Consider the following 22,583-nt stretch of genomic DNA (forward strand, 5'->3'; position numbering starts at 1 on the left):
TGTATCCAGTCTATAACCATAAGGAATAATATTAGTGGAACACTGCACCCATGTCCTAGGAGAATGCTGTACTCAAAGTTTTGGCATAGACTTTAATGAGTGTGACTATTATGTTTTATAACGGACTACCAGTTGGCATGATTATTCCACAATCGGTCGAGCTTGCGACTAATCTGACAATATTATACGCTGAAATGTCACTTGTCAGTTGTGTGAGATTTAAATAGACTCTTGAGTGCCATCGTATGGGCACTTCGCGCATCTGTAACACTGAAAGGTTTAAATGGGCAGAAAACTAATTTTCAGACCAAAACAAACTTACCATTTGGTCGGTAAAAATCTTTATCCTCCTTGAATAACTCTTACACATGCACTCGTGCTAATCTTTATCTAAAAATTGTATTTAGACTGGTGTGCAAATTTGGATTAAAGTTGAATCAACAACTCCGAAACTAATCAAGCGACCAGAGCAGACTCCGTCAAAGGATGCCAGAGAATAACCCGTAACGTATTTCCGGTTTCGTTCGAAATCGAAAGTGGTACTTATTTACGCCAACACGTACACATGCAGCATATGAAATATACAATCGAAACTCACAATACAAAATTAAGTATTTACATTGTTCCATTTTACGGTTTAGATGAGATTAATAATGCTGTTTTGCCGTTTTTAAAAAAAATATTGGTATACAATGTAGTTGGACTGTCATATACAGTTTTAGGTTATCTATCTGGACCTACACTGCCCCTTTTGGTCTTTTATTTAAGACGAATTTTGATGTATTTTTTGAAACCTCTTTATAAAATCAATGTTAGTTATAATTATCTCCACTTGCTAATGTAGTATTGCTGGAACAAAAGATGAGGTCTAGTTGGAACATTGAAACAGTATTTGGTAATGCGAGCCTAACCCATTACAATACATGGGATACAAAATATTTCAACCACCACCAACAACAAATGAGCAAGCAAAATGGGTTTGAAACAGCCAGAGAAAATTATAAGGAAGTATTGATTTATGTATTTACTTACTTATTGGTCTTTAACTCCATTAGTTTAAAGCTCAAGTAAGCCAACGTGTAAATAATGAATGGTCTAGTTATTTTTAACTCTGGCTCATTATTGTTTTCTGCCCTTTGCTTAAGGGGTGGGGAATGCCAACAAATGAAAGAACTGGAGTGCAAATGAATGAAGGAATGACTGAAAGAAATATTTGGCACATACTTTAAGAAGGTGTTGCATGAAGACTATATACCGCAAAAAAAATTATATTATTTAAAATAAATTTTTAGATTTAGGAGTTCTTCTTTCTTGTACTGTTTGTTTTAGTAGCTCTTATATCGAAATGAAGGCAGTGTGGATAATAATGACCTAGCTCTTTCAGTAAAATATAATATAACATCATAAAATAAAATAATAATAAAAAATAAGGCCCAGGACCCAAAAATCGGCCTGGCAATGACTTTAATACACCCCTATTGGACAGCTTTGGAAAACATGAAGGTTATAATTTTGCACTTTTATCTGTATTTTCATAGGTTTTATAGCTTCATCTTTACTAATAAAGACCTCTCCCATGGGCCATTCATGCTACAAAAAAATAAATGACAGAAAAGTTCCTGGGTTTTTTTCATACTCTACTGTAGAAATTTTGAGGATACACAATAACGAATAAAAGGACATGAAAATTAACAAAAGCCTTGTGTTTTATAATTACAGGATTATGAGTCAGCTGCCTGAAGATTTTCCTTAATTTGACACATTTCTTTATTACTATTCAAGTCCCAAGAGTTGTACTGAGATTTCTTTTTGTTTCTACAACACCATGTCTTTATCACATAGATAGAGATGTTCTGTGGAAGTTGTTAATTTGTTTCTTATGAGAATGCCACTCCTCTGGCCCAGTTCAGATCAAACTGGGCTCACAGTGTAAAGTGAATTTGACATCCCTGGTGTAATGTAATAATAATGTGGACATTGTTAAAGATAAAAGGAAACTTTTTTGATGAAATAAACTGTGACAACATTTGTTAAAAAAAAAAATTGAATGGAGTTTACCCAACCTGTAAATTGTAAAATAATTAAAAAATTTTGTTAAGCCCATTAGCTTCCCAATTTTACATGAAAGTGAAGTTAAAATAAAGCTTAAAAAATTAATTATTTTATGAATCAGTCTTCTCTGGGAACCAGGGAAAAAATCATACTCCTAAACTGTGTGTATATGTGTCTTGTGACTGTCTTTATGTCTCTCTTGCTGTCTGATTTTCTCAGTTGAATTCAGCTATGTCTCCTTGCCTTTCTGCTTTCACTGTCGTTGATTAACCCCATGTGTATAAATAGCCCTGCCCTGCTCCTTAGTCTTTGTCATAGTGTCTGTTTTTTTCCCCTACCTATTTTAAGAATCAGTTGAATCACTACTTTAGATTTGGTCTTAACCAAAGGTCTTAATTAACGGTGTGTTTTTGATTTAACCTCTGCCTTCTTGTGTCTGCACCTGGATCCTCTACTTGCAGTTCCTGACAGTCCATAACTGATTCAAGGATAAATTCGATAGAGAGCAGTGAATGTAGGAGGGGTCTAAAAAACATGCAATTAAAAAGATCTAAAAGAACTCCAAAGCAAAAATGTCAGACGTAAGATTTAAGTAAGATTTAGGTTGGATTAAAAGAGAAAGGAAAAAGTGTTTATTTCGATATCATACAGTTGCTCACTTCAAAACAACCACATCACATTGAGAAACAACAGAATGGAAAAAAAAGAAAAATAAAGACAGATTAAGCATTCGTACATGTCTTTCCAAGATTGTTTCTTCTGACCTGGGATGAGGAGGGGGGTGGTTATAAAGAAGGAGGGAGGACATTATTGGCTGAAGAGCCTCAGCACACATAACCTGCTCATCCAGTCATCCCACAATTTAGGCAGGTCACAGGTTGAAAAAGTCTCACAAAGTTTTATTTACAAACAGCAGCCTAGATGATAGAAACAGCAAGATTTATTCATCCTGTGGCACAACTAGAAATTTTATCATTAGGTTTGCTTTGTCAGTTAAACAAAGTTGAATTCGTTGCTGAAGGAAGTCTACCAAATGTCAGTCGCACAGTAGTCGTTGTGGTTCATTTGTGTATTTGGATATAGGTAGCAGAAGCAGGATAGTGCTAAGCAGTGCTCCCCATAAACTGGATTTTGGATTAGAAAAATATCTCTTTCAACAGACGATTAGGGAATGAGAAAAAGCTAACATTACAAAAGTGTCAGCATACAAAAGGGAGATATCCTAGATTAGAAATGTAAATGTTTTTCAATTCATTTTTTAAAATTTCCCCAATAAGTTTCTGAAGAATCCCGTTCAAATGTGCCATGCACAGAGGCAGCAAATGGGTGTTTTTGAAAAATTGGAGGTAGCTTTACAGATTGATTTTAAATTTAGGTTTAAAAGAAAAAAACAAGGCTAAATGCAGAGTTCATATAATTTCAGATAAAGATTTTTGAACTAAAAGAGTCATACATTGATCTAAGCATGAACAAATTGCAAATTGTTTTAACGTAAACTCAGTGACTACAGCATGACTGTTTGGTAAATGCTGAGCATAAAGAGCAAGAATAAAAGTAGATTATTATATAGAAATGAAATAATTGATGATTTTAATTAAAGCTGAAGACTTCTGCTGTTGTCAGTGACAAATAACACTGGCAACAACCGCCATTCAAGCTTCCAAGAGGCTAAAGATATAATCAATAAGATCAAAGATTTGGCAACATGAAGCTCAGATACAGCAAAATCAAAAGGCTGTTGTTGAAAATGCAGAACATAAATCGCATCAAAACAGAATTTGAATTATGGATTTTAACTTTAAGTAGCCGCAGTAGCACTTTAACCTGTCATTTGTATTTTTTACCACAAGATGGCAGCACACACAAAGGACTAAACACTGAGGCTGCTGTAAATCAAAAAACAAACGATGTAGGCTGTGGTTTCAAAGTAAAATGGAACACGTACCGCACACATTTAAAGACCTTCAAGTGTTTTTACAAAGGGTAATACAGGAGAGTTTGTTTTTGTTTGTTTTTAATCAAATGTACCCGAGAAAGATAATGTCAACTTTGTATTCCTTGTGGCCATTTTAGCCTTCTTTGAAGGTCTGGTCTTGCAGGGTTTTTGGTCACGCTGACCTTGGCCCTTCCACTGTCATTATAAACAAAAGGACACCAGGGCCAAAGTAGCATCTGTAGTCTGCTCTGTCAGTAAATCACTCCTCACCCGCTCATAAAGGCTGACTAATACAAAAACTCCCTCTTCGTCCTCGTTTTCAAAACCACCCTTTACAGGTGAAGTACTACAAGAACCTTTTCTCACATGTTTAAGGTCACGAAAGAATCCATCGCTCAGTTTACTGACAGCTGTCATCTCATCTGTGTATTCAGACTACACACATTTAAAAAGACACACAACCCATTTCTTGATTTTTCTGAGTTCTTCAGATTTTAACCACCATGAGTCTCCCCACATCTTCCCTTCAAACGTTCTCCCCGCGCTATCTTTCTCTCTCAGTTACTCCCACAACTGTTCTCCTCTGTCATGGCTTCAGTTTTGTCCCCCTTCATGTCTTCTTCCTCCTCGTCTTCCTCCTGTGCTGGTTGTATCTGCTTGGCCGTCTCTCTCACGCTGGAAAACTTGTCTGACTGCTCAGTGGCAGCTGTCTCTTGGCGATCTGAGGAGGCAAAGACTGGTATCAAAACCAGCAGTAAAAAAAAAATCACAACTACCTTTGCTTATATCTAACTGTAGCTACCATTACAATACCATACCATTGTGTCACAAATTTAATAAGGAATGGTAAAGTAAATTCTGGTAAAAGAGATGCCTGCTGGGCAGAAGGACACAAGTACTGACTCTAGAGCTAAAGCTTTTTAAGCAATTTCCTGCTTCAGGTATCTGAATCCCCATGACTTTTGCACTGTTTTGTGCTCTTGGTTAATTAATTTAGTAGTGAGAACATTTTAAAAAGAAGCTTTATAGTTTCACTTTATTTCTTTATTCTTATTCTATGTCTTTTCTAAACTACAAACTCACTTAGTATTTCAGACGCACTGAAAAGGAGATTGTGTTCATTCCTGAAAATGATGAACAGCTACCTGATGAAATAACTTGAGTTCCTTGGTTTGTCTTCTGTTTGTTATAGGATAGGCCGAGTCCGAACTGTGTCGCTTGACTGAAAGAACAGATGAATTGTCATCAAAAAAGCCCAATCAGTATATTTTAGCATCCTGTTTGGGTACTTTGTGTTTCAGCAGGCTTCCACAAAGGGATTTACCGAGAGAGTCTGTCATCTGGGCCGACAGAGCAATAATTCTGAATGAAATGCCACTGCTCTCGTGTGACTTTATGGGGATTATAAACCTATAATTTGGCATCATAAAACCAAACACACAGCGCACATAAATCTGATTATTATGCAAAATAAGAAAATGCACATATATAAAAAAGTTTAAATCAAAGAGATATGTAGATTTGTTTGTTTTTCTTTTGGCAGAGATTAAAATTTGCACAGATGCACATCCTGGCTGGCCTCTTGCACTGGGATAGGTGTTGGTGACACACCAAGACTTCCAATACATTTGGGTTAAGAGATGGCGGGATAATGTAGCACAAGAGCTGTACCAGCTGCTCAGCACACAAGGGGCTTCCAGATGCTGAAAACCGCAGAGTCACTAAGAAGCACAAAAATGTAATCTTACTGTGGTTTGCTATTTTTCTTTTGTTTGTGCCTGATTTTTCTTTCAGTTATCTTAAACTGCATATAATAGTCCCTCACTAGACACTTGGTTAGTTATACCTTGCTATTACACAGTTGTACCTGCTTTTACCTTCAGAATTGCATTACCTGTTCATGGCATATATTCATAAAGGTGCTACAAACATTCCTCAAAGACTTTGATTCATATGGACATGAAAGCATTACACAGTTAGAAAACAGCTTAAGATAATTTAAGCTTTGTGATATGATGTGTTATCCTGCTTGATGCAGTACAATGTGGTCATAATGGAAATGGTCAGCAAAAATACTTAACTAGGCTGTGGTGTTTAAATGAGGCTTAGTTGGTACTAAGGGCCCCAAAGTGTGCTAAGAAAATCTCCTCCACATCATTACATCACCATCAACAATCTGAGGCCAGAGGTCAGATGGGGCCATAGTTTCATGTTGTTTATGCCAAATTCTCAACCTTACCATCCATATGTTGCAGCAGAAATCAAGAGAGAACGCAGTCTGGGCATTCTCCTCTAACCTCTGGCATCAACAACGTGTTTTCACAGAGAGAACTGTTGCTCGCTTATTTTTTTCTTTTCCACACCATTCTCTGTAAACCCCACAGATGGCTGTGTGGAGAAAATCCCAGGAATTTCCTAAATACTCGGAGCAGCTTCACTCAGAACAACAACCATGTCACATTTAAAGTGACCAAAATAAACTTTGAACTTCAGCTGGTCATCTTGACCATGTCGACATGGCTAAATGTATTGGTTTGCTGCTATGGGTTTGTCTGTCAACGAGTAATTAAACAGGTGTACCCTAAATCTGTGCTGAGATGATTTCCTTATATGGTCATCTAAATCTGTTTGTGGAAGCTAGGTGAAGAAGTCATGTGATGACTCATGTGATCAATAAAGGATCAACAACCACCTCCAAAGGGGAGACCTCCTATTAGGGAGGGAAAAGCTACAACGGTGTCCTGTATGAGAAAATTTCATCTTGAAATGGCAAATAACTGAAAAACATCATTAGGGAAAATGTACAGAAATGGGAACAACTTGGCTATACATACAAACTAGAAGGAAAAATACACCTTTGGACTAGTTAAAAAGTGATATTTTGTGATTTTCAGTGTATAAGCTTCTCATATGAGATTGTGATTTTAAATCTTAATGTGCAAACTTTTCCAGTTTTTCAAGATTTTGTGAGGACAATTTTTTCTCCAATCACTTTGAAATAATTACCAACTAGCTGCTAATTTAACTGGTGATATCAGAATGCAACCAATCGATTACTGCATGACACTAAACCATTTATCCTAGGAAAAATTCCAATGACCCAACCAAACAAGACCCATAAAATTAACAGCTTTAAGTCCCTCAAAGTGTATTTTGGCTTTGAGAAACAAACATCGCTGTAACAGTGTTGTTACTGTGCTCCCTGACAGTTGAAAGAGAGCCTCCCTCTCACCAGCAGCTTTGGTGGGAGCTGCATCCTCTCCCTCCTCTCCCTTCAAGTAGTCCTCATCCTCCTCCCCTTCACAAGGGTCTTCCAAGGGAGGGTAGACACCTAGTTTCTGCATATGCGCTTCAGCCATCTTCTGCACAGCTACACACAGGTAAACACACACAGGGACAGCCACACAAACACATGGACACAGACACAGGGATAGAGGGATATGTTGTTTTGGTTTCACCACACTTCAACTCTGTCAGTTTTTGTCAAGCCTCACAGGGGTTTTTGAATGCATGCCAGGCAGGCAGAAGGCCGGTTATACACATGCACTGACAGACAGGCAGACAGGCAGGCAGGCAGCTACAAAACGGTATCCCGCACTGATTTTTACAGTAGAGCTTCCGCTGTTGTTTTCTAGCTCTCCTCTCACCCTGTTTTCCCATCTGTTTATTTGCACCCTACTCGACTGCCCACCCTCCCCAGCGCTATCTTTTGGCAATACTGACTCATCCTCTTCTCTCTCTCCGTTCACTCTCTTTAGTGATATTATCTCAGCCACTCTCTCGCTTCCTCTAGGTCACCTTGGCTTCTCTCTCTATCATTTTTTCACACCCTCACTTACACGGTGCGGCAGCAACACTAAGGCAGGTCAGTTTTTAGCTTGAGATAGGTTATGCAACTAGAAATAATAGAGTTAGTTCTCTCTTTCACTCTGCGTCTGAGCTGATAAAGGGCAGATTTGAGATGCAGAACAAGGCTTCCTGGCTCATTATATCATCACTCGACATGTGGCAGCGCACACCCACAAATCTAAAGTAAAAGAAACTCCACCGACAAACTTACCTTCCTTATTGACCACATGCAACAAAGACACAATAGAAAAATGCATGTCTGTGTTCATGTATGCATTTTAATCACACCTATATGTGTGTGTTCGTGTGCGCCACAGCTGTATACACAACTGACTGTAATCCTGGATGATCCAGACTTTCCTAGACTCTCACTCAGTGTCTCACAGCTGTCACACTCTAATCTCTCCCTTTCTCCCTTTCTCTTTTGGTCACACACAGATATATGGACCCTGCTGCTGAGTGTAATATAAGGGCAGAAGCAAACAGAAACACAACTATGCATATCACACACGCGCATGCAGTGAAAAAAAAAGAAACGCCTTTATTGCATATCCACCCATCTGTCACATGCACCTTTATAAGGCGTTAGAACGCAAGTAAGAAATGCTTGCAGGGAAGCACGGTAAAACAAAGAAAGGATTTAAACACAAGGATGAATCACACCACACACAACCACCACCTGTAACACAAATGCTTGTACCAACCTTTGAGTGATGGCGGCTGATACACATTTGGATTAACTCGTTTTGGTTTGAGGACTCCATTCTCTCCTACAACCCACTGTGAAGAGAAAGAGCGAGCCACTAATCATGACATTCTTCGTCAGTCTGTCCTCAAAGCATCGGCACCTCGGAAGTTTTATTCACTATATTTATTTTATTACATAATTTGAAATTTCAGTTAAAACACCAACTTCCTCATTGAGATCTAAAGTCATAACATGCATGCAAAATATCTCCTACATGACTGATGCAATCTTTTTTTAGTTCTTGTGGTAACTCTGGAGGCCTCTCCTTAGTTATTCAAGTTGTTTTAGGGGAATTTTGGCTTCCAAACACGCCAGAAGCTGATTTGAAGTTTGTAGGTACACACTGGAGAGCAATGACAAACTGTTCCTCTTCATTAGAAGAAACATAACCATGAGGAAAATGGGGGGAAAAGCATGCAAATTTAAAATAGCCTTGTTCCAAAACATTAAGAATATGCAGTTTTTGATGCAAACATTAACATCTATAAACCCAAGGTGTCATGTTTTGTCGTGATTGTGCCTGCTTATATTATCTTACATTGGCAAGGCATGCAGTATAATTGTTGGATGTCCAGTCTGCAACTCAGTAATGTCAGCACTACATGCTACTACATGCTGGTTTTCCCAAGTTCCCTTAACTCTTCGTGTCATGCTTAATCTTCAGGATCTTCACTAGAATTTGAAAAGTGTTATCGTCAAACCTGCTTACACTGAATTTTACTCAAGCTTTCAGCCTCATCTCACCACCATCAAGTAAACAAGATATTTTTTAACCTTGGTGCTCAAATAGTTTTAAAATTTCAAGGTGAGTTTGAACTGTGGCTAAACACAAACTCAACACACAGGATTCAATGTGTCATTAAGGAAAATGGATTATTATGTTGTTAGACAGTGAAATAATGGCATGAAGTAAATTATATGTTGTAGGTAAAGTAGTTACGTGGTTAATAGGATTGAAATCTAATGTAGGAGGATGGATGAGAGCACAAAGACACTTATATAAAAAAGTGTTTTGTCTTCACCTTTACCTGATGGGTGGACTGATCATCCTCAGGAGATGACTGGTCGGCTACTCTGAACAGTGTGGCGGGTGTTGGCCTCCGGCGTCGGATCTGCGAACAAACAACACAAATGGCAGCCATAAATAAATGAATAACAAAACTGACTAACACTATATTATTAATAATGCTCAGCACAAAGCCATATCAATCACACGGATCCCTATGTTGACAGTTTATGCTGGTGAAGGGCATTGCTGGGCCCTCAAGGACTTCATTAGTCCTACCTCAGATTTATTTGACAGGTCAGCAGCCAACAGTGACTTTCAGTGTTCAGTACTGGTCGCGTCAGAGCACACGCAACAGTCAGGTGCAATAAAAGAATCATTTAGAAACCTCAGATTTTAAAGACAGAGTAAACAAAGAGAATTCTGTGGTGTGAAACAGAAGAAAATTATTCTTTTGACAAAGGCTTTATTTGAAATGAATGTTCTCCTCACATTTACACAAACATGTTTTGGCACCTGTGTGCACCAAACATGCAAATATGAAGTCTCCCAAACAGAGAGTCCATAGAAAAGGGATTAAATGAACCACAGCAATCAGCCGAGACACTCCCATCCACTCGCTCCTTTTCCACCCCGAATGACTGCTTCTTGGAGGCCTAATTCAGGTAGCTGACAGCCTAAAAGCAGAACGGGGACAGACAAAGTGCAGGTCTGAGCTATACCTCTACAGCACGAGCCACTGTATACAGCAAACTCTCTGTTCCTGGGAACAAATGCACAGCTGTGCCTACAGCTCCACAGTATCATGGCCTGTCTGTGGAAATTCACTCACCAGAAGTGCTCAATGTGGCTCATTGACCCAGTGCACAAAACACAGGGCCCTGCATGTATACAGAGACAAAAGTGCATTTAGCTGCATTTCATCAAAACACTAGTATTATAAATACTGCAATTGTACTAATGGATGGTCTTTTTCACTAGTTGGCAGTTACAGTTGTCAGTCAGTTAGTATATATGAAGCAAATATCGATGGACAATTTGAAACTGAGCTCCTGGAATTCTGGTGCACATAATTGGACAACTTCTAAAACTATTTTTTAAATAAGATTTAATCAGAAAAATAACCAGAATTTTTGATTTGTCTTAAAAGAAATGATTAATTTCCACCTAGACAGGCTTGTTTCTGTGCATGTTTTCCTACTCTTTTTCAGCACAAAACTTGGCAATGACTGAAGTAAATTTACACTGAAGCTCACATTCACAGTCTCTGTTTCCTATGTTGGAACAGACTGTAAACCTTTAAGAAGCAAACAGGAAGTGACTGTTTGATAACCAAAAGATAAGTTTGGGGTGGAGTATTACTTTTCAGAGTATTTTTCCCTTGCTAAGCAGAACGTGTTGGGGCCTTTATAGAGAAAATGTACGTGCACAGCTCAGATCTTTGGCTCACATTTTCTACAAATCTACACAATTCCCAAATGCATAAAATAAAATGGAAAAAATAAATGGAAAAATGTTAAAAAATATATAAAACACATTTTAAAAAGGTAAAAGCAGTGGTATTAGTCAGGCAAATCAGGTGCTGAAAGGTGTCCTCTGTGGAGCAAGCCAACCTTGCCCATGACATGAACCTATGTGCTGCTGTTTACTATATCACATAACATCGCAGGAATATAGTTAAGTAGTCTGACTCCATACGGAGAGTTGTGTTTGTTTCCCTTCTGTCGTGTGCGTCATCACAACGAGGCGCATGTTGCCAAAGCAGAGGCTTCCACGGCCCACGTGGTGGAAATCTGCCTCTGTCAAATTCAAAGACATGGAGTAATCAAGCATGGATTTCACCCTTATTTATATCACCAGACACACATTTTAATCTCATCACGCAACTTCAGGCTTTCCTGCTTCCCCTGGATCTCTCACACTATCTGTCTTTCTCTCATTCTGCTCTCATTTCCTCCTTGCTCGATCCGTTGCTTCCTCTATCCTGTTTACTTCCACATCCATCCTGATTTTCATTCCTTGACAGTGACATTAACCTCATCCACTGTTCACCTCTCTTTTTCAACACCAGTCTGTCATAACCAAACTCATATTAGTGTGTTTTTTTTTGTCGGTTTGTCAACAGTTTCCTTTTTTGTCATTAGATGTGTAAGAGGAAAACATCCACAGAGCATCCTTTGACCCCACCTCCGCTTTCCCTGTGTCTCCCCTGGTTAGGTGTGGAGGCCTGGGGCTTCATGTTGATAAGAACCCTGCTGGCTCTGCCTGCATGACACCTGCTAACTGCCTTGCAGGGCAGCCTGAGGTGCTTCAAACCGAGAGCCACAAGAGACAGAGAGAAAATACCAGATGTTGACATGACCAAGCCTGTGCCCGAGTCCTGGTATGCAGATTATTGGTATGCTTGTGTATTTGTGTGATATATTTATTAGATTATACTGAGATTGAAGGGCCAGCAGGAAGGTATACGGATGGTTCTGCAAACAGATTCTTGGTTATTAACTGTAATTACTTGATTATTCAATTAGCTGCTTGTTAATTTTTGACTGCCATATCAATCTTTATACAAAAATACCAACAACAAAAAAAAAAGATTGGAAACTAGATCATTAGTAGTGGATATTTTCAGATTTTCAGAGTTTCCACTACTTTGTTATATTTTGTTAGTTCCCACTCCTGTTTTTTGGTTTCTTTACTGTGATGTGAGCTTATTTTTACAAAAGAGAAAGGCCAAGCCAAAGAGAAAGGTGTATTATATTATTATATTTTCTAAACTCCAGATCAGGATCCCCAAAGTTTTAACCTCAATAACTGTCCCTGAAAGAGGCAGCTCCTTCAAGAAAAGATTTGCTCAAATGGTGATTAAGGTAGGAATGATGAGATAAACAGGATATGTCTTGATGCACACTCAATAAAATGACTGAATGGGATAACTTCACTGCTCTGTGACTTCACTGTGAAGCATAATATGATGATCTAGTTACCAGTAACTGCTCTCGTGCTAAGCGTGCATGTGTTTGCGTGTGTGTGTAAATGGTTGTTATCCAAGGGCTCGTCATCTAAACACTCAGCATGGTGGTCTCATGAAATGTCACGACACAACAGAAGACCTCCTATAGCATGAGGCACAGTTTGCAATGCATGTAATGAAAAAAAATCACAGTGTTTATTTGTCACATTTACGTACACAAAGTGATGCCGACAGCGGTGGCGGTGGTGACCTGCTGTTGTTTTGTGATGCCGGCAATGCATAAACATACACATTGACTCTAGTAATTTTCCAACCTTAAAACCCACTCCACTCTGAGTTACATAATATCATATGTGACTTCCTCATTTATGGCAACACTAGGGCAAAGCATGTGAGATTACTCCAGCGCTTTATCCCTCTATCCCCTCCCTTCACTGCTTTTCTAAACCCCCTGCCCCCAATCTCCTCAACACTCCACCACTGGCAGCAATTGTTTTTGTACCAAGATCAGTCAAGCTGCAATGGACTTTCACTCAGGGACTCTGCAGTGGCATTTCAGCAGCTCCACAGGTGTATGCCTGCAGGCTTCCCCTAAGAGCCAGCAGCACCCCACTAGGTTTCACAAAGAGCTATTGTCTCAATAAAAATACTGGCTCATAGATCAAAGCGTATAAAGGTGTTTCAGTTTATCTGAAGCTGAATTTGATTAATGTCCTGCAAATGCATTGTGTGGCAGATACAAACAGAAGGCTAAACGTAATTATTTGTACCGGTGTTTCTATAAGCTGTTTTCACATATGAACTCAGGATAATGTCAAGAGAATGAAGTCAGAATATCACCCAGCAGTTACCCTTTCTCATACAGCCATGTTCTCACAATTTAAATAATTTTATTTGGTTTATGCAAACCTAAATAGACTGTGCGTGAGCTAGCACACAGCGTAACCACTTCCTCTTTGAAGTGACCTTTTCTTTAAAAAAAAAAGCACTTTTCTCACATAGTATTAAGGAGATAAGGAGGTTATGGCTAAAGCTGTGCTCTTACATGAAGTGTACCTGTGCAACAGATTTTTTTTCATGTGCAAATAAATAACCTTGCCAAGTTTAACAGGATACAAAGCACTATAGTACCCAGGTGTAACGCCAATATAGTACTGAGTCACTGATAAGTGTTGACTTTGCATGTTTTTGAATGAGTTCAAATATGTGTGTGTTAGCTCAGCACTCTCTTCCATTGCAGTCTGGATGCAGATGGGCTGATATGGGTCTGCTCCCCAAAGACCATCCTCTAAGCTGGTGCTCTTGTGGCTGGGTCTATAAAAAGCAGTTTCAGTAGGACAGCATAAACTAGATCACAGGAGTCCCTGTGGGATGAGACCGAAAGGTTCTAAAACTCTGCACCAGTGCTAATAGTCGGGTATCCCGAGAGGAGTCTGCTGTGCAGATCTGGCCCCAACACCAAGACAGCACAGAAAGAAACACACCTCAGATCTCCTTCAGTTTTAGCTAACATCCCTTGTGATATGTAGCACTTTCCATTGGGTCATCCTATCAAGCAGTGTGCTGCTCAGTGATAGAGATGGCAGAATGATGCAGAATCTCATACTCTCTGATGGCACAACTGTAAAATCAGCACCACGTGGACGGCTATCAATTTGTACAATGTTTATTTGCAGTTATCACATCTGCCTAAATCCAGGCCATGGTTGTGCAATAAAGCAGCTGAAAGATATTCTTTTCAATATTTAGCAAGAAACTATATGAATTTAATATCAGTCAAAAAAAGACTTATTTCCATCTCTAAAAGAAAGTGCTTTAAGCTTATCCCTTATTTTCTGTGGGGTTGCCACAGTGGACAGATCTTGCCCTGATGGCCTTCCTGATAAAACACTGTAATGTTTTCATGCTTGGGACCAGTGTTTGAAGTGCACTAGCTTGTGACCTGTAGATCAAACTGAGGATCTTTTGTATGTAAAGCCACTGGTTATTTATACTTTTACTTCAACCTGCAATTTTTCATATTTGGTGGTTGGGCTCTCTTCTAGGACCACTACACTCCTCCATGTACATGCAGGGAATATCATTTGTGTTTTTGGTCAAAGCAATTATTTCTTTGTGTTTCTTTAACTGATTAAAATGTATTTTGTTTCACTCGACTCATCTTTTTTATGTCTTTTTATTTGTATCAAGTCTTTAGCAAGTTTTTACACAACCCTATCATACAACCTTAAATGTATCTGTAAAAATATTAGCTTCCCTTTGTCTTGGTCATATTTGATGTTCAGCTGAATATAAAGTCTGAAGGGCAACTAATTTAAACAAAGCCATGATGTTGCCCTTTTCTCTCAGTCATGCCCCTGAAGATAGCCTCTTAAAAACAAATGGAAGAACCCCATGTGGTGCTCTAAGTGCAGTCTGGCAATTTGAAGTCAATAATACAGTAAGGTGAAAAATGATCCCTTTTGTGTGTATGTGTGTGTGTGTGTGTGTGTGTGCACGCGTGTGGGCGTGTGTGTGTGCATGTGTTTTTTTGTTTTTTTGACTGTTTTATCATTTCTGCCATAAAGATTTAATGTGTGATTTTTTTTCTATCTATGTTATTCTTTATGCAAGAACTGTGCATAACGTTTTGTCTGTGAGGATATTTACACTGGGTTTCTTCCTTTCTGTCTTTTTTCTTTAATTCTTATTTATTAAGATTCACTATTTAAAATTACTAGCAGATAATGCTGGCGGGCTTTAAAAAGGTTGCACTGAGAAACACCCGCTTGTTGAGTTTCCAGCTGTTTCAAGGGGGGTCAAGGACAAGGCTACGCAAATTTCAACCCCAGCTGCAGCTCTGTCAGATCGGTGAATTCCCATAAGTCAGAGAGGCTGCTGCATATTGCTTCTCAGCATTCACATAACACTTTTGCAGTGACCTTTGGCCCCACCACCGGCTAACTGGATAAACAGATGGGCAGCAGATAGCATCTGGAGGGGTTCTCCAATGACCCTCAAATAGAAAATGTAATTACCCTGCACCCACTGGCAGAATTACATCATACTCAGACAACCATCCACCTCGCCCCACTCTTTCTTCTCTCTCTCACAGTGCCCCCCAGCATTTATGTAATTAGCTGCTGATAACTGCTGGCTTGTTGTTCCAGAGACTGCTGGTTTACCATCACAGTACAAATACTGCGCCACTGGCTGATGAGTGTCAGGAAGCCCCCTGCCAGGCCACAACCCACAACTGGGAAGGTGCCAATCAAAGCTTTCATAGAGAAAGTAACATTGCCAACAGTCTGCAATCACAGGAAAATTCTGCTTTTGTTCATGCACTCATATTCAGATGTGTCATAGTATGTAGCTGACAGCCTATTGACCTCTGCAGAGGTCAATAGGCTGGCACAAATGGAGGGCAGCGCAGCTATAGTTACTCATCTGCAAAGTCACGTGTAACCACCCGTGATAAATGACATAGAAGTTACTGAAAAGGTTACCAACAATCCTATTTTATTATTCCTATTCCTACTATAATCTCAGTAAAAATGATATTACTGTGAAATATAACAGCATTTCCTTACCCATGTGCCCCATTTATTTTATGTTTTTTCTTTTTGCCTTTATTGAACTATGACAGCTTGACAACTACAACCAGGTGGCATCTGGAGGAGCTCTACAGTGCTACTTCAAATAATTTTCTATAATCTATGTTTCTCAAAGAAAACCTATTGTATTATACCACAAAAAATGTGCAGAAGCTTGCTCTAAATATTTACTTCCTTAAAGTAACCCATTTACTGGAATTGAACTCTATCTACACAGAACAGCATGTTACAAAAGAGACATTACAAAATATTAGTTTCCATTTCCAGCAGACTATCTCCTGTCATCTTTCTGCATATCCTTTCTTTTAGCTTTAGGGGTTTCCTTCTAAATGCACTGAAGATAACTGAGAGCTTGAACATGTACAAAGCTTATTAGGTTGCAGGGAGATAAACGCTGGAAAAAAAATGTCTCAGTTACTGCCCTGAAAATCGGAGATTACAACTCATGGAGCAGCAATAACAAAATGCTATGTCTTCTCTGTGTTGATGAAACAGGGATTGGTACCAATCCTATTTGTTTTGATTCATGCTTCAGTGGTCCCCTGAATATGCTTATATCAGTGTGACTGTCCTGGGACTCCAGCTACAAAGCAACTGACCCTGAAAGCAAAATCAGGAGGGGTGGAAAGCCAGCTAAAAGGTGCAGTGCAGGGTTCAGATCCTGACAACCGCTGATCATCCCACAGATCCTGTCTATCTCTTATCCCCCACCCTCGATTTCTGTCCCTGCTGCTGCCCGACTGTTGCCCTTCTAATCCTATCCCTCAATTTTCATCACAAATGTGGCCACTGTTTTGCTGTACTGGGCAGGGTTAAAAGACATCCTTGCACAGTGCATTGTGATTTCTCTGCTACAGCTAGACAAGAATTTGGATATGTGTTTAGAAATGCACGAATGCACATTAAGGGAATGCACTAGTCTGTATCTTTTCACTCCCTGGCCACAGCCCGACACTGTTTGATTAAAGATGATCCCTGAAGCAAAAAATTAGTGACTGGATTGGAACATGGCCCTGGCAGACAGTGGGGGATTTATCGACCAAAATGTTGAAAGTCTAAGGGAGTGTGCTGCAATACTACAAGCATGCAACTTCCATTATGAGTTTTACATGCATGAGCTGCCGAGGGCATTATGGCATATTTTGAACTCACTATGTACTGTGTAATCAGGTGGCAAATCACTCTACCCATAGTCAATATTTACACTTTTTAAGTGTTTGCACATTACACAGGTCTACAGCACAGGAGCCAAGAGGAGGTGATAAATTGTTTGGGTTATATCACCATTAAGAGAGCATGATTTTCAGAATAACACACTAATGGCTTTCTTACACAGAAGCTGTACTGTTTTGCTTTTTTATGTTTTATTTTGGAGGGAAAAAAAGCAGAAAAAGCATAAATAATTAAATAAAAATTTGGACAAAACTGCTATAAACAGATAGAGGCCATGAATAATATGTTGGTCTCCAGAGTCATTAACTACTCAAAATGCCCCAACTGTCAAAAACAGGGAGGAACACATACATACGTAACCCCCAGTAGACAGAAGCCCATTGATTGTGTCCAAACTGCAATTATAATGTGTGGTTTCAGCAAAGCAATTCATCTTTCTTTTTTCTTTTCAAAATAATTTCTTAACCAATTAGTTTTCTGCCACCACAAATATCATTAAATTGCTTCGGGCAGGCAGCCTGGAGAGGAACCAGCCTGCGTCACTGGGAAGAGTGAGTAAAACCAACACAGTGGCATTCCTGGCTTTCCACATGCAGGGAAAGATCACTGCACCCTCTTGTCCAGTCCCAGCATGCTTTGTGGCATCCAGCAAGATGTTCTTTCTGGGAGCGCATGTTGACAGTCCCCCAGACAGCAAACACTCGCTGCACCAAAGGTCGCTGTTTGATGTTTAACCCAGAGAGTGGACTGGGAAGAATGAGGGGAGGACTGGAGGGCCGATAGGTGTTGGCTTTGCTAGGGAGGATGAGGAATTGTATGAAGATCGTCATCAGGGAACTGTGAGTGAAAATCATGCCCTCAATAACACCCTTGACGTTTAATATAGATTAATATGGACTGGCTTACTGTTAGAAGCCTTTCGCCAAATGCCCTTTCCAGGCCTTTGTTATTCCCTTTCATGTTATGCATTTCCTGTCACTTCAACTGGTCAGCATGAGCTAACAGGACCAGGCTGAGAGAAGAAAGAGGAGAGCACAGAGATATGTATCTGCTTGTTGAGGCCGCAGAGAGGCAGACTTGAAGGGAATCAGTGATGCTGTGCCATGACGTTAATCTCTGTCCATTATGCACATTACCTTACATCATTTACAAAGCACGGAGGATTGGTGCCTTTGTGGAGTGGCATTAGTGATGGTAAACACAGCCATGTGCTCTCTCTGTTATGTTTCAGAGTCAATCCTGACCGCTTAATGTGAAGAATATTCTAAAATATTGACTTTTAAAAGTTGTGTATTTTTAGAGCATATAAAGGAGATCGTGCCTGTTTTCCGATGTGGTGCTGGTACATAATCTAGAACAGATTGAGATCCGTTGATTAACATTAAAAAAAAGACTGGCCCCAAAAGCTGGTACCAGCGCAACACCACAAAACTGCTGGGGCTAAAGTGAGGAGCTACCATGAGAAATTAAGTAATCATTTGCAGAAGCAGCCTGCAGATGTATTTAGATTGAAATGTGGGAGGAAGGCAGAGTACCTAGAGATAACACACACAAACAAGAGGAGAACGTGCAAACACCACACAGTCTAGATTCAAACCTAAGACTGTGCTTATGCTTTTAATGTGTCCTCAATACACAAATATATTTTTATGGTATTCAATCACATTAAAATCCAACACATGTAGATTCAAAGATTCTGCCCCCCAGGATTTTCTTCCCAACTTCTGCAGTACATAATGTTTGATTCTCAAATCAGTCCAACAGTAAAATGGACTGGTTCTTATATAGCACTCTTTCTCACCCTTTCACACACACGCATTAATAAAAGCACCTTTTCCTATGCTTAAAAGGTTTTATCCTAGCATTCCCACAGTCACACTCCAATGGATGCAATAGGGTAGTTCCAAAAAGATACCAAAGCAGAACTGGTGATGGTAGCACCAGCACTGAGTATCAATGTCAGGAGGTTAAAGATGGAAGGGGTGGAATTAGAAAGTCTGGATGACACATAGAAATGACTTAATTTATCTGAGTGATCTGAAAAATACAGGTTAAACGTTTATATCAATAAAATAATTCTTCAGTGCTGTGCCACAAACAAAATTTCACGAACCTTCAACATACTGAAGAAGAAACAACTAATTAGTGTCTGAAAATGTGACAAAATAAAACCAAGACAATCTGCATGCAAACTGGGTCAACTAGGGAAGGTTTTATGTTAGTGTTATTTGACTTCTATTTATAATGGCTCTTGCAGATGCAAAAGCATTCCTCTGGAGTAAACAAGCAGGTGAGAAATGTTCAAAAAAATCATCTTACACCTTTAAAGGATTTCCAAAACCTGCTATATTCTCCCAAAATGTGCAACATTTCCATGTGTGGGAGGCTTGGAACCGTCACCAAAGAGCATTCACACATATTTACCTCCAAAAAATGAAATTCTACCTATGTAAACAACCTATCACATATACAGAACTATCCATTAAAGTTGACCTTTTAGATGCCAACTGTGGGGGTGCTTTCAATGACATAGTTGGACAGCTTGTCACCATAGTAACAAGGCAGTTCGGTCAATAGTGGTTTTGGGGTTTAAATGCCATTGCAACAAACAGTAAGATGTTACCGGTTGTGTAACAAGTTCCAAAGAATAGTATTGCAACTCATTAGCAAAGTCGGACTAGTGGGCGACAGTAATTGTTATGGGAGGGGAAGGGAATTAAACAAGTGTCGTTAACTGTTACCCCTGCCCACCCACATGTCCCTGGAGAATCCCATCCACCACTGGTAGATGCTATCTGCTTTTAAACACACATAAACACGCATTCTCTCCTGAATGCCCTCTCTGTTTCTCATACTCCCCACCAGCTCATTTGCTTCCTTGTTCTAACTATCAGCATCCATCCATTTGCATGCACAGTAAATAAAACCACCGACCCCAGGCTTTCTAATTCTATGCCTCTGAAACGGTTGTATGGGGAAAGCCATTTGAGAATTTATTCCACATCACACAACACTTTCTACCCACTAGTCCGCTCTTTGGCCTTGCCAGAACTGGTTCAAGATTTCATTGCACTAATTTGTCATTTACAAAAAATGTACAAATCAGCTAGCAGCACTTCTAACCAACTTGTTTGAAACAGAATCCATATCAGTGGCACTAAAGCATCAAAAAGGTTTTATGTTGCTGATGAAAATCTTGGTACTTAAGTAGTTCTAATAATAATAATTAGATTAACATGTTAGAAAATTTGCAGATCACTAGTTAACTATTAGTTAGTTTAAGAGTTACAAATTCAGCCCACCTGGGCATCACTAGTAACAGATGGACTCTTGGAGCTAATGTAAGCTGTTTATAAAAGAAGGACATAACCACTATGGCATTGCTCATTGGTTTTTGAGGTCTGTTTTGAAACCGCAAACTGAGTATTTAGCAAACTTTCCTCTTAGCTTTTGAATAACAGCTTTGTTGAGTGAACAGTATACTTGACTGAGAAACTGACACACTGCAGGCTCTAATGGTAGCAACCTTTTCATGAAGTAGCCATGACGTAAAACATATGCTGTTTATTATCTATTTATCGCCAAATACAGCCATAATTTACAAAATGATCCTCATGCTGTATTAAATAAGACTTCAAGCTAGAGATTTAGACCATAAACTTTAAGCCACTTAACTACTGGCTTTTCATACCCAGAAGCTACGTCCATCCTCTATATACAGCCTGTGCTTGCTGAAAAGGTAACTAAAGAGTTTTTGTTTAACTAGTACAGCAAAATCCTGAACTAGTGAGAACAAATCTCCAACTAGTACAGACAAAGACCAAATTAGAAGTGGGGAAATAAATTAGAAGCCTGACATGGAAGCTTGAGTGAAAAGATGTGGTAGTATTAATATGACGTAGAAGTTTCAACCCACATTCCCTATTTGAAGGTGAAGCCCAGGGTCTGGCTGGGAGAATAGAGCCAGCAAATAACCCTAAAAATATGTGATTGCACTTTGAATATTGAGCAATAAAATAAGGATTTTTTTTTTTTAAAATGAGGGCGTAGCCCACATATGCCAGATTGGTATCCTGTGGTTTCTTGGAAGAGGTGATAAGGATCATAGCATGGTGGCAGGGCATAAGGGAGAAAGAGAATTAGAGGGGAAGGAGGACAGCACGTGTTTATATTTATTTTTAAGTAAAAGTCTTATGAAGTGCTGTGAAAATTTTCCATTTTAAAAATGTATCCTGTAGCAGAGATACATGAGAACATGAGATAAGACGAAAAACATGGAGGAAATTCAGCACAATCTCCAAATAAACTCGTGAAAGTTAAGTGCAATCAGCCAGGGTAATGACAAAGTGTTATCAGAGATCACTGTTCTTTATTAAAAGCCTCTATTTTGCAAGCAGTGAAACAGGGGCAGACACTATGGGAGCTGACCCCAGACAGGTAAAGATCAGGCTTTGTATCTTTGTCTCTTTCCCTTCCTTCATATAGAACATCTCACACTTGTCCTCCCAACCTTTCTCTCATCAAGCCCTCATGAGAAATGAGTCGCTGTCCTCGATCATTCTAAGACACTAAACAGTTTCTACTTTGGCCCACTTATCCCAGATCTAAAATAAGAGCCACCGACATTAGCGCCAAAAGGAGAGATCTCAGTTGTCCCATGAAAAATGAGCATAAAAACTTCCACAGAAAAATGCAGGCATTGCTGAGTCGGTCATAAGATAGCGCTGTGGTAAAAGAGGACTAAAGGATATTACTAGCAAAAGCTTATCTCAAAGGTCAGAGAAGGTGCCAAACAGCCAAGGACTAAAATATGTTTGTTACAAACAAAATGTCACAGAAGGAGCAAAGCTGGCGTGAAACAGAAGATAATGACTTTTGTATCAATGTCACAGTTTTAAACAGGTCAGGGTGACATGAGGCAGCAACAAGGCACTAATCTCAAGAGTAAACCAAAACGAAGAGAGGGAAATGTCATCAAAATTTCTCAACAGTGTCTAACAGAGCAATCAAATTTAGCTTTCTATTGCAAAGCTGTCAAAGTGACACAAAGCAGAGAGAAAACTTGCAGAGAGAAGATGCTCTGAAGAGAGAAATTTTGCCATTGCATGTACAGAATCTAACAAACAATGTGGCCTCTGTATTTGTATGAGGGAGTGGTATTTGGATGGGAAACTACCAAAGAGAAATTCATCTGTTAAACTCCAATAGTGAATATTCAGAAACACAAACAGAACTTGTCCTTATGGGCCATACAG

At 39.3% G+C, this 22,583-nt stretch overlaps 1 protein-coding gene across 4 annotated transcripts in view; it reads right to left on the reverse strand.

The window, feature by feature from the left end:
- Window positions 1–2,384: 2,384 nt before the first annotated feature.
- Window positions 2,385–22,583, reverse strand: part of ppp1r1b (protein phosphatase 1, regulatory (inhibitor) subunit 1B) — a 28,915-nt gene continuing 8,716 nt past the window's right edge. For 2 of the 4 annotated variants that reach the window (XM_040045482.1, XM_040045461.1), the window contains exons 2-5: window positions 9,608–9,697; window positions 8,542–8,617; window positions 7,221–7,358; window positions 2,385–4,709 (exon numbers count right to left, since the gene is read on the reverse strand). In XM_040045482.1, coding sequence (XP_039901416.1) covers window positions 4,546–4,709; window positions 7,221–7,358; window positions 8,542–8,617; window positions 9,608–9,697 — 468 coding nt within the window. In that variant the 3' untranslated portion in view covers window positions 2,385–4,545. Of the gene's footprint in view, window positions 4,710–5,133; window positions 5,211–7,220; window positions 7,359–8,541; window positions 8,618–9,607; window positions 9,698–22,583 lie in introns of all 4 variants that reach the window. The other 2 variants (XM_040045490.1, XM_040045472.1) reach the window with 2 other exon arrangements.

The sequence above is a fragment of the Simochromis diagramma genome, unplaced genomic scaffold (genome assembly GCF_900408965.1).
Source record: "Simochromis diagramma unplaced genomic scaffold, fSimDia1.1 OVJJ01000321.1, whole genome shotgun sequence".
In the NCBI taxonomy this organism is placed as follows: Eukaryota; Metazoa; Chordata; class Actinopteri; order Cichliformes; family Cichlidae; genus Simochromis; species Simochromis diagramma.